Here is a 12,242-nt window from a genome sequence, read left to right on the forward strand (position 1 = left end):
TAACGGTCTAGGCTTTTTTAAAAGAAGTCAACATGATATTCAATTACATTTTTCATTTCATTTCAAAAAAAATTTGGTGTCAAAAATATTTGTAGGGATAAAAAATTTCTTTAAAAACAAAACTTTATTTATTCATTTTTTGTGTGTTTTGTAATTAAGATATTGATTTTGGTTGTCGATTTTATTATTGATCCATCATTTTATGGTTCAGTTAACGCCACTTCATTTTCTTCCATTGACAACGTTTTATTCATTTCACATTTATTCCATTGCATTGTGGTCAATGAACATAAAGAATTTACCGATCGAAGTTCTGCTTCAAATTTATCCAATGAATCCATTCCGCATAAAAATATTATATATGGAAATAGACAACGTTCATATTTTACAATATTACAACATAATTTAATACTATAATCTTCATCATCGGTGGATAATGTTTCATGTAATGATTCAAAACATTTGCTGACCAAACGAAAATTTTTTGTCAATGTAATTAAACAACCATCATCGATACAACCTTCAATAAGAATCGATGGATTTTTTGCTTCCGAATATGTTTGCAATGAAAAAATTGAATCGGTAATAGTTCCGATTAAAAACCAACTAACCATACATGTGATGATATACATTCTTTCGAGTCTTGATTATATGTGAAAACATTTTTTAAAAAATTATTCCTCGATTATGCCTATTTTTATATCCATTTGAATTTTTTTTAAAAAAAAGAAGAAACTAATCATAAATTCAAATCATGTGCCTTTTGTTTTGACATCAAAATGAAATTTCGTCAGCTAATTTTTTCCAAAAAACGGTCTTTTTTATCATTTTCTATTGTTTTTTTTTGTTTGTTAGTGACACAATTTCAAATTAAAATTAATTGTATACATTTTGATTATGAAATTGTTTTCAACCATAATTCCTCAGATTTATTTTCCATTCATTCAAGTGACAATAAAAAAATATGAGATACTTTCACAGTATTAACTCGTAGTGTATCATTTTTGATCAGGTTTTTCGATGTTATAAATTCTTGAAATTATCTTGACCATTTAGTTGATCAAATCAGCTAAGAGGTGAATATTTTAATTAAAATCATCTCTGATGAGAATCAAAAAAGAAATGTCAACAACGAGCAAAGTTTTCAAATACGAAAATTCAGCTGCTATAACCATCTTGAAATGGAAAGTTAAACCTGGATTTGCGGTTAATCAAGTTCCATTCGTTTTGTTCACATACCGTGAAAACAATGTTGATGAAGATAATGATCGACAACAATCATCAAATGCTGAACAAAAATACAAAATTACCAAAAGTGGAATCATAATCAAAAAACTATTGAAACAAAATGGTGATTGTGTTGAAATGAATGACCATTTATTTGAATATGAATCATGTTCGCATCCTACTTTGATGAAAGATCTTTGTGCTGTTTGTGGTGTCAACATCAGTAAATTTGATTCAGTTGAACAGCGAAAGATAGCTGAAAATACTAATGTTTCGATGGTTCATTCTATACCCGAATTGCGAGTCAGTAAAGAAATTGCCGAAGATTTGGGCCGTGCTGATGAAGAACGTTTGTTAAAATATCGTAAACTTGTATTGTTAGTTGATCTTGATCAAACAATTGTTCATTCAACTAATCAAAACATACCTAAGGATCTCAGTGCTGAAATTTTTCATTATCAATTGTATGGAACAAATTCACCTTGGTATCATACCAAGTTTAGGCCATACATGAATGAATTCCTGGAAGAAATTTCCAAATATTATGAACTTCATATTTGCACTTTTGGTGCTCGACGTTACGCTCACCATATTGCCCATTTGATTGATCCTAAATGTAAATTCTTTCCTAAAGATCGAATTTTATCACGAGATGAATTTTTCGATCCACGTTCCAAAACTGGAAATATGAAATCGTTGTTTCCATGTGGTGATTCTATGGTTTGCATCATTGATGATCGTATAGATGTATGGAATTATTCACCAAATGTTGTTCAAGTTAAACCGTATATATGTTTCAAAACTGATGACATTAATGCACCAGAAAAATTGAACATTGGATTCGAAAATCAACAATCAAAAATTATTGACCAAGAAGACAAAGAAATTAATCAAAAAATTGATGAACAAAAAGAAGAAACGAATACATCGACAAAAGATGTTGACGAAGATAATTCGAGCAACCCTGACGACATTATAGAAGAGAAAAAAACATTAACAGAATCTGATGAAGAAAGCAAAGAATCGGTAACCAATTTAAAAAAAGAATCTGACGAGAAAAACGATTCTTCCGAAAATGAATTTGAAAATCTTCTTGATGATCATGATGATTATCTTTTATACCTCAAAAGTATTTTGATCAAGATACACCAAAAGTTTTATGAAGAATATGATGAAAAAATGAAATATCGATGTGAAGGAGAAGAAATTCTTATTCCCAATTTGAAAAAAATTATTCCAAGCGTACGACGAACAGTGTTGCATTCGGTTAATATAGTATTTAGTGGTGTAATAGCGACCAATATGACACCCAGTTCAAATCGTTATTATCGATTAGCCGAATCTCTTGGTGCTATCGTAACAAATGATATCATTGTAAATGGATCACCGAAAACAACACATTTGATTGCAGCCAAATGGGGAACCGTAAAAGTGAATAAATGTCTCAGATACAAACATATTAAAATTGTTAAACCAGATTGGCTCATCGCTTGTGCAGATCGATGGGAAAAAGTGGATGAAGAATTGTTTGCTCTTACCAAAGACACAGTATACAATGTTAATGAAAAAACTGACATCAAAAAAGTTCATTATGAATCATTTCGTGAAATATTGAATCAATCACCATCAACATCTCGAGAATCGACTCCAGATTCGGCAACCATGTTGGACCTATCGCCATTATCTAATTTCAGTATGAACGATCTTGATGATATGGGCAAAGAAGTAGAAGATGCTTGCAGCGATAGTAGTGCTGAAAGCAGTAATGAAGAACAAGACAATGATGATGATGATAACAATAAAAAAATGAAAAAGTATTTCCACAAAAAAATCAACTATATGGACGATGAAGAAGAAAGCATGAATGATTATGCCTGTGAAGGTGAATATCCCAAAGGTTGGAAAGATGAAAAAAACGAAAAACGTGGCTGTAAACGACCTGCTGAGGTTTTTGATGACGATGACGATGATGGTGATGATGAAGATGTCGAAGATGAGAGGATCGACGATGAATTAGATTTATCTGATTCTTCTTCCTCAACTCAATCGATTGGTTCGGTAGACGAGGAAATGGCTGCGGCATTAGAAAAAGAATTTTTCAATCCTTAATTCACATGAAATAATTGAATAATTTTTTATCATTTATTTTAATCATCATCAAATAAAAATTCATATTCATCTATTTTTTTTTGTTGTACAGTAAAAACAAGATTAATTAATGGAGAAAAAAAATGAAAAATAAAATAATTTGAATGATCAATTGAACCAAAATGTTAAAATAGACGCTACTATTTTAACAAATGAATCAGCAATTTGCCTGCATTCATTGTCAGTTCTTCGAATCACACAAACATCATAATCGGTTTACAGTCTTTGAAATTTTATTCAAATTTATTTTAATCGTTGAAAAGAAAAATGGAGAAAGAATCAAGTGTTATGGTCGAATCAATCAATAATGCTGTGGTCAAAGCTCGTACTAAAATTGGTTCGATGGTGGAATTGCCTTTCACGAAAGTTGTCGTCCATCCACTGGTTTTACTTTCGGTAGTTGATCATTTCAATCGGATGGGAAAAATTGGTAATCTTAAACGTGTTGTTGGTTTACTTCTCGGTTCGATCAAAGGCAAAGGAGTTCTCGATATTTCCAACAGTTTTGCAGGTATCAGATTGACAATCCTAAATTTTTTTTGTATATTTAACATTAATTATTTTTGCAGTGCCATTCGATGAAGATGAACGTGATAGATCGGTCTGGTTTCTAGATCATGATTATTTGGAAAACATGTATGCCATGTTTAAAAAAGTCAATGCCAAAGAACGAATTGTTGGATGGTATCATACTGGGCCGAAATTGCAACAAAATGATATTGCTATTAATGAATTAATTCGAAAGTATTGTCCTAATTCAGTTTTGGTCATCATTGATGCCAAACCAAAAGATCTTGGCCTCCCAACTGAAGCTTATTTTGCTGTTGAAGAAGTTCATGATGACGGTACTCCTACAAATAAAACATTTGAACATTTACTTAGCGAGATTGGCGCCGAAGAAGCTGAAGAAGTAGGCGTTGAACATTTGTTGCGCGATATTAAAGATACAACTCTCGGATCATTATCGCAATTGGTGACAAATCAACTGGTTGGCCTTAAAGGTCTTAATGTTCAAATCCAAATGATCAAAAATTATCTAGATTCGGTTCTGAACGATAAACTTCCTATGAATCATACGATCATTTATCTATTACAAGATATTTTCAATTTAATGCCCGATGTGAATAATAACAATTTTGTCAAATCCTCATTCATCAAAACAAACGATCAAATGTTGGTCGTATATCTGGCATCATTGGTTCGTTCAGTCATAGCGTTGCATAATTTGATAAACAACAAAATCTCAAATCGAGATGCTGAAAAGAAAGAATCCACTCAAACTAAAGATACGAAAAAGGAAAGCGAAAAAGATACCGAAAGTAAAAAAGATGGTAAAAGCAGTGATGATAAAAACAAGAAAAGTAAATGAATAATAAAAATGCAATTTTGAATATTTTTTTCTTCATTGGAATGATTTATTAAAGTAAATTTTTAAATGAAAACAATTTTCTGAAATTTATAAATTATAATGATCATCACATAAATGATATATTATTGCCGCTATTTTTGTTTGAGAAAAAGGCCCATTTTACCACAAATTCTGTAACAACAACAAAAATCGTTAATGTTTTCGAATATTTATGTTGACTTACTCCGACAATTCCTGATGATTATAATGGCTTAAAAATTCTTTAAAATTATAATCAGGATTGTTGGTCAATTCTCTGGCAAAATAGTATAATCCCCAAGGTCCCGGTCCAATTGCGACTAGTCGTTCGAGTAGAACGCGAAAAATGAATTCTTTCAAGTTGTCATATTCTTTGAAAAAATATAACAGAAGACAGATGAAATATTTTGTATCCATATTCGGAAATCGGAGATGGTTGATCATGGCAGAGAAAAGATAATAGAGACCTTAAAAAATGGAAAAATGATTGATTAAAAACCAGAATGTAAATCATTTAAATATTTACGTTCAGAGCCAAAAAATTCTAATAGACATTTGATCATGTTCAAGGATAGCTCTTTATCAATGTTAGCCATGTTAACGTCTCGATTGTCCTTAATAACATGTTCAGTGATCGAATAGAGAATCTTGTTAATGTATTCGATTTCGGTTTGTTTACTTTTGGCTGAATCAAAATATGGTTGCAATTTTTTTAAATGATATAAATGACCAGTTTTAAGAAATACATCGATGTGAATTTTGAATGGTGATTCGGCAATGAAATTACCATCGTAAGGGTAAACAATTTTGTTAAAATTTTCCAAACTTAACGATAATGAAAGAGGACTTGGAAAATTATAGGCTTGAGGAGAAGCACTTAAAACAATGTTATGTAATTGGAATGAATTATGTGGAAGATAATCACAAATCAAAAAGCTGAATTGACTTAAAAAATCGGAAAAATCATGTAGCAAGAGTAGAAACAATTTTACCGTCCCCTGTACGAACAAAAAAAAAATTTTAAAAAAAATCAATCAATAATTATTACTAACCTTGTGCAAATATTTAAAAGATTCGGATTGAATTTGATCGGTTAGATAAAATGATTTCTCAAATTCCAATAAATCCTTGATCAAAAAATAATAATTCTTCCACAATCCTCGTGCATATGGACCGTTTAAACATTGACCGATGAATGATCGATGAGAAACGAATTCCAACCAGGCAAAAGTGAATGAAGGAAAAGTTAATGGTGACATTGACTTGAGAAAATCGAAGAAAATTTGCATCAAAGATAGTTTTGTATTCACACACTGAACATTAGGAATTTTTGTTAAATTGATAGGACTAGAATTGTTGTAGGCATCCAATTCGTCGGTGAATTCTAGGAAAAACAAAACCATTACCCGATAATAGCAAAGCGGATAGAACTTTTGCATGTTATTCTTATGTTCCAAATGAATTTTTGTGGTTAAATCGGTCATAAAACGATCAAGGACATTAATTTTGAATTCAATATCTCTATATTTGATCAAGAACAAAACAAGATATGTGAATGCATCCAAAACACTGAAGCATTTCATATGAATCTTGGAAAGATTCTTTTCGAATCGTACTGTTTCCAATGCTTGTTGACATCGTTGGTAACACATATCAAAGCTCAATTTCAAAAATGCGTATAATGATTCTTCATTTTTCAAAAAATCCTAATAAAAATTAAAAAAAATTATAGAGTGAACATTAGTCAATAAAAAAAAATTCTTACAATTTGGGCAATGAAATTTTGAATGTCTTCATGATTTTTTTGACCTACATGAAAAAAATGGAACCATTTCTCCAGAATGGCTGCCACTTTTACTTGGTCATCCTGATTGTATGATAGCAGATCAACAGATGGTTGCACTTTTTCTTCAGTTAAATCATTTACCGGTAAATTATTAGCTAGTGATACTAGTTTTATTTTCAATTGTGTTGAATCAAATGTGTTATAAAAAGTTGATCTAATCGAATTATTATCAAAATAACTTTTGTTTATATATTTTTGGCCATTATCTTTTTCTTTTAAACGTTTCTCAATATCCGGTTGAATTCGAATGCAGATTTCTTCTATGGATTTTTTAATTAAACATTTTTCAATAAAAATTATGCAACAATTGATATTTTCATGGACAATTCGAAAGATGGTATCTTTAATGAATTTTCTATCACACATTAATTGATGAAGTTTAAAATCTTTGCAAAGAAATTCACAAAGCATATCGGATATGGTTATTGATAACGATTCATGACATTTCATCAATGTATAACCAGTCAATGCGTAACGGGTGAAATTGATGGCCGCATTTCGTAGCTTTTCCGGATCAGATTCAAAAGCAAAATCTTTACGTACAAGAACTTCAACTGCAGTAATAAAAATATTAGGTTTTTCGGCCCAAGTCGACAACCATTCTTGAATAGCTTTGACGATCAATTTTTTGAATATTACGACTAATTCGGGATGACATTGTATTAATCTTAGTTGCGAAGATATTCGTATTTGGTTCACAAGATCTTTGAAAAAATCAATCTCATTCATATGCGAAACTGATTGACCAATGGTTTGTGAAGATATTGGTGTAGGAAAAGCAGAAATTTTTGGTTCTTTTGAATTATCTGATTCGGGACTAATCATTACAAAAGGTTTAAGATATTCACAATACTTTGAAACGGCTTTCTTTTTTTCATTATTCGGACTGATATCTTTGTAATCATCGAGTTCCAATTCCAAAACTTTATACAGTTTTTCAATGTCAAACTTAATCTTCAATTTGGAATCAGGTTTAATGTAGATTTCGGTCAATAATTGAAGTAATGTCATAAGCCATGGATTAGGTGGTCGAAAAACTTTTGATTTACCACAAGAATACAATACCTGAACGACAAACGGTACAACATGGAATGTCAAATTTTTCACATCGGCTTCAATCAAAAGATTGTGTAAATCAAGATAAAGCGAAAGAATTGGCTTGTTTCGTTGTAATGTAACCATTCCAATCCATTTACCAGCAGAATATAATTTTTTCTTGAGATCACTGGATTCAATTTTAAGCAGATACATTCGTATTTTTTCATATGATTTTACCGCTACCGAATCAAAAATTTTAATCGAATCAATTGTAACAAGAAAATCGTAAAAAAGTTCATGGTGATTTGCTTCATTGATCGCACGGCAGGTCAAGATTTCTGAAAGAATTTCATAGTTTCGAATATTTTCACTACAATCTTGTATCAATTGTGTAGCAAGCGATTGTAAATTATTTCTGTCCAAATTATTAAAAATGAAATTTAGACGTTCTCTGAAAAGAAATTCCTGATTATTTGGCAATAAAGATGGCTGTTCTTTTTTTAATGAAGATTGATTTGTAATTCTTTGGCTTTGATTTTCGTCATTATCAGTAGATATTTGAGCAACATTTCCTAACTTGAGCAAATCAGTTGAAAGAAGCTTTTCGAAAAGAGCTGGATATTCTTGAAGTCGGGTTTTACATCGTTCTATCACACGAAGGACAAAGTAGACCAATTTTTGTTCCTTTTTTGATGCATTTATGATATAGTAAAGCTTTTGTAATATGAAAGACAATAAATTAGTATCTACAAGAGAACGATTTATTATGCCACCGATAAGTTCTCCAATGTTTATCAATTCATTTTTTTGATATTTTGATAGAAAATCAAGCTCTTTCAACAATTTTTGAACCATACAATTGAAAATATTTTGGTGTTCACAATCATTTGATTGTTTCATATTTTCAAAAACATTAATAATCTTTTCAAATTGTGCCGGTTTAAGATTGGTTTGAGTGAGAACATTTTTCAAAATTCCAATAGCCAATTGTTGAGTTTTTTTATCGAAAAGATCATCATCAAGTGAATGGTAAGAATTTGACGAAGAAATTCGAAAGGAATTTTGATTATCTTCATTCGATGCTCCTTTAATATTATTGTTAACTGAATCAAGTTCAGCATATATTTTGAACATATCTTTCATATTTGTAGAATAGGTTGCCTCTTTGATCATAGAATAGTAATTCTCTAGACAAGATGTGATAGTACTCAAGGTTTCACGGTGAGAAGGTGTTGCCAATTTTTTTGTTGATTCTGGTTTGGCAGATCTTTGTTGAACATAGAATTTGCAAGCATCGGCAAATGGCTGTCCAATCGTTGTCAATTTATCATTAATCCATTTATCTAGCTTAAGATATTCACGACGAGAAGCTACGGATGCTAAATCAATGACAAATAAATACGATGAATCGTTGAGCAAATGATTTAATGCCTTCAAATCTTGACTAATTTCTAAAATTCTTAAAAGCTTATTGGTCTGCTCATCTGGTGCTGTAGATTGATTATAGAGCTCTACCAATGATTCAAGTAAAATTTTTTGATTGGCTATCAATGTAGTTGAATTAATCGAAGGACCAACATTGCCTGTAGACCAAAGTTTTTGTATGATAAGACTAGAATTATTATGATATGAAGTATTTGAACCAGGATAAATAATTTTCTTGATTGCTTTTATCATTAATGACCGGATCAGTTTTGTATGTTCAGTATTGTTGGCACCGCTTTGTTTTATCAAGGCGAATATTAATAAATCGGGACATTGTTCCAACGGTTTTTGCACAAATAAATCTTCAATCACAGGCAATAATTTCTCCTTTTTGGACAATTCGAGTAGAATCCAATATAAAGCATTATATTTCCAACAAATTGAAGCGAGATCAATTGTTTGCTCATGTAGACATTTTGTCCATTCAGGAACTTCTTTGTTCAAGTTGATTTCCGAACAAGTTTCGAATATCGGCATAATTTTATTGTTTTCAATGCAATATTTGATGAAAGCAAACTGAAAATCAAAATTATGATTCCATGGAATGGTGAAAAAAATACGGCCAACATTTTCGATGCCTGAGATTTGAGAGAATAAAGTACAAATATAATAATAAATTAATAATAAATTACCGACAATAATCACATACCAATTTTATTCGGATAATAAGTTTCACAGAATTTTAAAAAGATTTCAAAATTAAAAAACAAACTTGTTGAATATTTTTGTACAAATAAATATGAATCAATCAATGCAAGAAAATGATTCAGTTCAATCGAATTTTCATGACAACCTTTGATAAAATTTGTAAGATTAACAAATTCAGCATTTTGACAATGATTGAATAAATGTTCACATATCGAAACAGTGTCCAATGAAGAATTTAAATTTAAATCTTTAGATAAATCAAATTGTTCGTTTGTTTCCGATAATATTGAATCGGATTCCATTTCGAACAATAACGACGATGATGAAAGACAAACAAAACATAAAGATCAAAACGCATTAAACAAACAAAACACACACTGAAAAAAAGTAAAGTGGGTTAGTACTAACCCAAATGGGTTGGGGCGCGTGGGCACACCATTTTGGGTTAGTACTAACCAAAAATGGTTAGGATCAATTTAGTTGCAACCAAATGGTCTCATAACCTTTTTGGGTTAGTACTAACCCTGATTGCAACCAAATGGTCTCCTAACCTTTTTGGGTTAGTACTATCCCAATTATCCCCCTTTTTATCCTCCCCAAATAATTTAACCCCATATTAATTAAAATTTAATTGATTTTATTAAAATAATTAATTAATTAAATTAAAAATAAAAATTGTTTATATTTCATCTTCCGATTGTACTCGTCTTTTCGTGCTATTCATAATTCCAAAAGTGAATGTCCAAATTTCAAAGATAATCCGATAAAACAGGTTGCCAATATCCAATATCAGTGATTGATACCAATGTCCATCAACTATGATCGATAGCTATATCCATTCCAACAAATGATAATGAGATATAATGGTAAATACCTGATGGAAAAAAATATAAGCTGTCAGTTTGTTAATTTCATTTAATCAATCACATACCATTCATTATCAATTCAGTTAGTGGCCAATTTTGTCTGTCGATTTAATTAGATGTCCAATAGTTACCAGCGTCATATATCACTGTCCACGATCCTTATCTCGCTTCATGACCGTTCCAACAAATGATGAGATATAATGGTAAATACCTGACGGAAAAAAATATAAGTTGTCAGTTTGTTCATTTCATTTAATCAATCACATACCATTCATTATCATTCCAAATCGATGTCAATTGTGCCGATATTCGACTGATTTAATCATATTTGTCGATTGTTATGTTGGTCACAAAGTTTCACCCGACACCGAATTCAATAGGAAATAGTTCAGACCATGTTCTCTAATCCTAATCTAACCTAGCCTATCCTATTGTTGAACATTATCAAACTATTCTTGATTCAGATGCCGATGAACAATAAAACCAACAAATCAATCTGGAATATGATAATCAATCGAATATTGTTTCGACATTCATTAGTAAAGACTTGAGAAACTAAAGTGAAAGGTATTATATGGATTAGATTTCAAATTTACCTGGATTATTACCAGCAGTTTTATTTGGAAGCATGTATTTTCCTCACCAATTATCCATAGACTTTTGCCACGTCGAATTGTATGCTAAAACGAAGGAAAATTGTGATCATTTTCATGTTACTCAAAATGATAACATTACCTTTATTGATTTACTGGAAATGTTAATTAGCAACATAATGAAACTGAAAAAATAAACTGGAAAAGATGTGATTAAATGAAAGTTTATTTAAAATGAATTACCATTTGATAATTACAAACTTGAATAAATGCCATCGAGAAAATGATCATTGTTCGTCAATTACATCAGAGCTCGTTCAAACAATTTTCATCAATTTCGTGGTCAATTTTTAATCTGAAACAAATAAAAGCATAAACAAAGATAATCTTTAATCAATAAAAGTGGTTGTTCCAAAAATTTGGACCAAAATCAATGATTAAAATGGAAAAAATAACTTATAAAATCAACCAGAAAAAAAACGTTCGAAAAACAACCGTCACCAAAAAAAGTTCGAAATAGAATGACGAGGACAAACGATTTTGACGACCGTTGAAACGAACTTTTGAAACTTGCATTCTGATTGGACGAGAAAAAGTATAGAAAATAGTTACCACTAGCCGCCACTATCCGCGTGAGAAATTTTACGCGCTAAAACGATTTACACTATCAAAAGTGCAGGCCGTATTTGTATTGAAAATAGTTAGCATTTGACTATGCGCAAATGATCATTTGTCGAACATGAGAAATTTTTGAAAAAATGCATTATTATTTTCCATAGACTTAACATTGGCAAACATTAACAATTAATTTTATTATCATTATTTCCAACTTGTGAATTGATGTATTTTAGAGATAATGAATCCTCTTGAATCGATGGACCACATAATAAAAAATATTTTTGATTCCAAAAATAACCAAGAGTGAATTAGGAGATATGTTTGACAAACCTAACATGACTCGGAATGATGAAAATGAAGATATGTTAATCCATGTTAGTCACATA

General features: G+C 30.6%; 4 protein-coding genes across 4 annotated transcripts; 2 read left to right on the forward strand and 2 right to left on the reverse strand.

Moving 5' to 3' along the window:
- Positions 1 to 7: 7 nt before the first annotated feature.
- LOC142645239 (uncharacterized) lies at positions 8 to 890 on the reverse strand. The gene has a single exon (XM_075821020.1). The coding sequence runs from the start codon at positions 630 to 632 to the stop codon at positions 201 to 203; it is 432 nt and encodes a 143-aa protein (XP_075677135.1). The 5' UTR covers positions 633 to 890; the 3' UTR covers positions 8 to 200.
- Positions 891 to 964: 74 nt separating this feature from the next.
- Fcp1 (RNA polymerase II subunit A C-terminal domain phosphatase Fcp1) lies at positions 965 to 3,413 on the forward strand. The gene has a single exon (XM_075820987.1). It carries the CDS (start codon positions 1,105 to 1,107, stop codon positions 3,334 to 3,336), a length of 2,232 nt encoding a protein of 743 aa, XP_075677102.1. The 5' UTR covers positions 965 to 1,104; the 3' UTR covers positions 3,337 to 3,413.
- A 110-nt stretch (positions 3,414 to 3,523) lies between these two features.
- Rpn8 (regulatory particle non-ATPase 8) lies at positions 3,524 to 4,772 on the forward strand. The gene is made up of 2 exons (XM_075821007.1): positions 3,524 to 3,886; positions 3,945 to 4,772. Exons 1-2 carry the CDS (start codon positions 3,643 to 3,645, stop codon positions 4,742 to 4,744), a joined length of 1,044 nt encoding a protein of 347 aa, XP_075677122.1. The 5' UTR covers positions 3,524 to 3,642; the 3' UTR covers positions 4,745 to 4,772.
- Positions 4,755 to 10,170, reverse strand: LOC113792876 (CCR4-NOT transcription complex subunit 1-like). Its single transcript, XM_075820986.1, has 6 exons — positions 9,781 to 10,170; positions 6,528 to 9,709; positions 5,815 to 6,468; positions 5,289 to 5,760; positions 4,968 to 5,229; positions 4,755 to 4,915 (listed from the first exon to the last, which is right to left on the reverse strand). Exons 1-6 carry the CDS (start codon positions 10,079 to 10,081, stop codon positions 4,876 to 4,878), a joined length of 4,911 nt encoding a protein of 1,636 aa, XP_075677101.1. The 5' UTR covers positions 10,082 to 10,170; the 3' UTR covers positions 4,755 to 4,875.
- Between the last annotated feature and the right edge of the window lie 2,072 nt (positions 10,171 to 12,242).

The sequence above is a fragment of the Dermatophagoides pteronyssinus genome, unplaced genomic scaffold, assembly GCF_027571235.1.
Source record: "Dermatophagoides pteronyssinus isolate colony J.1.1.1.1 unplaced genomic scaffold, Derpt_VIB-CSIC_2022.12 sq0001, whole genome shotgun sequence".
Classification (NCBI taxonomy): Eukaryota; Metazoa; Arthropoda; class Arachnida; order Sarcoptiformes; family Pyroglyphidae; genus Dermatophagoides; species Dermatophagoides pteronyssinus.

Excerpts from the sequence above, each read along its gene's own strand:
- LOC113792876 (XM_075820986.1), bottom strand. The coding sequence starts at position 10,081 with ATGGAATCCGATTCAATATTATCGGAAACAAACGAACAATTTGATTTA. Across the intron at positions 5,761-5,814 it reads CTTTTAAATATTTGCACAAG|GGGACGGTAAAATTGTTTCT; the intron begins GTTAGTAATAAT and ends TTGTTCGTACAG. Across the intron at positions 4,916-4,967 it reads AATCATCAGGAATTGTCGGA|AATTTGTGGTAAAATGGGCC; the intron begins GTAAGTCAACAT and ends TTGTTGTTACAG.
- LOC142645239 (XM_075821020.1), bottom strand. The coding sequence starts at position 632 with ATGTATATCATCACATGTATGGTTAGTTGGTTTTTAATCGGAACTATT.
- Rpn8 (XM_075821007.1), top strand. The coding sequence starts at position 3,643 with ATGGAGAAAGAATCAAGTGTTATGGTCGAATCAATCAATAATGCTGTG. Across the intron at positions 3,887-3,944 it reads TATTTCCAACAGTTTTGCAG|TGCCATTCGATGAAGATGAA; the intron begins GTATCAGATTGA and ends TTATTTTTGCAG.
- Fcp1 (XM_075820987.1), top strand. The coding sequence starts at position 1,105 with ATGAGAATCAAAAAAGAAATGTCAACAACGAGCAAAGTTTTCAAATAC.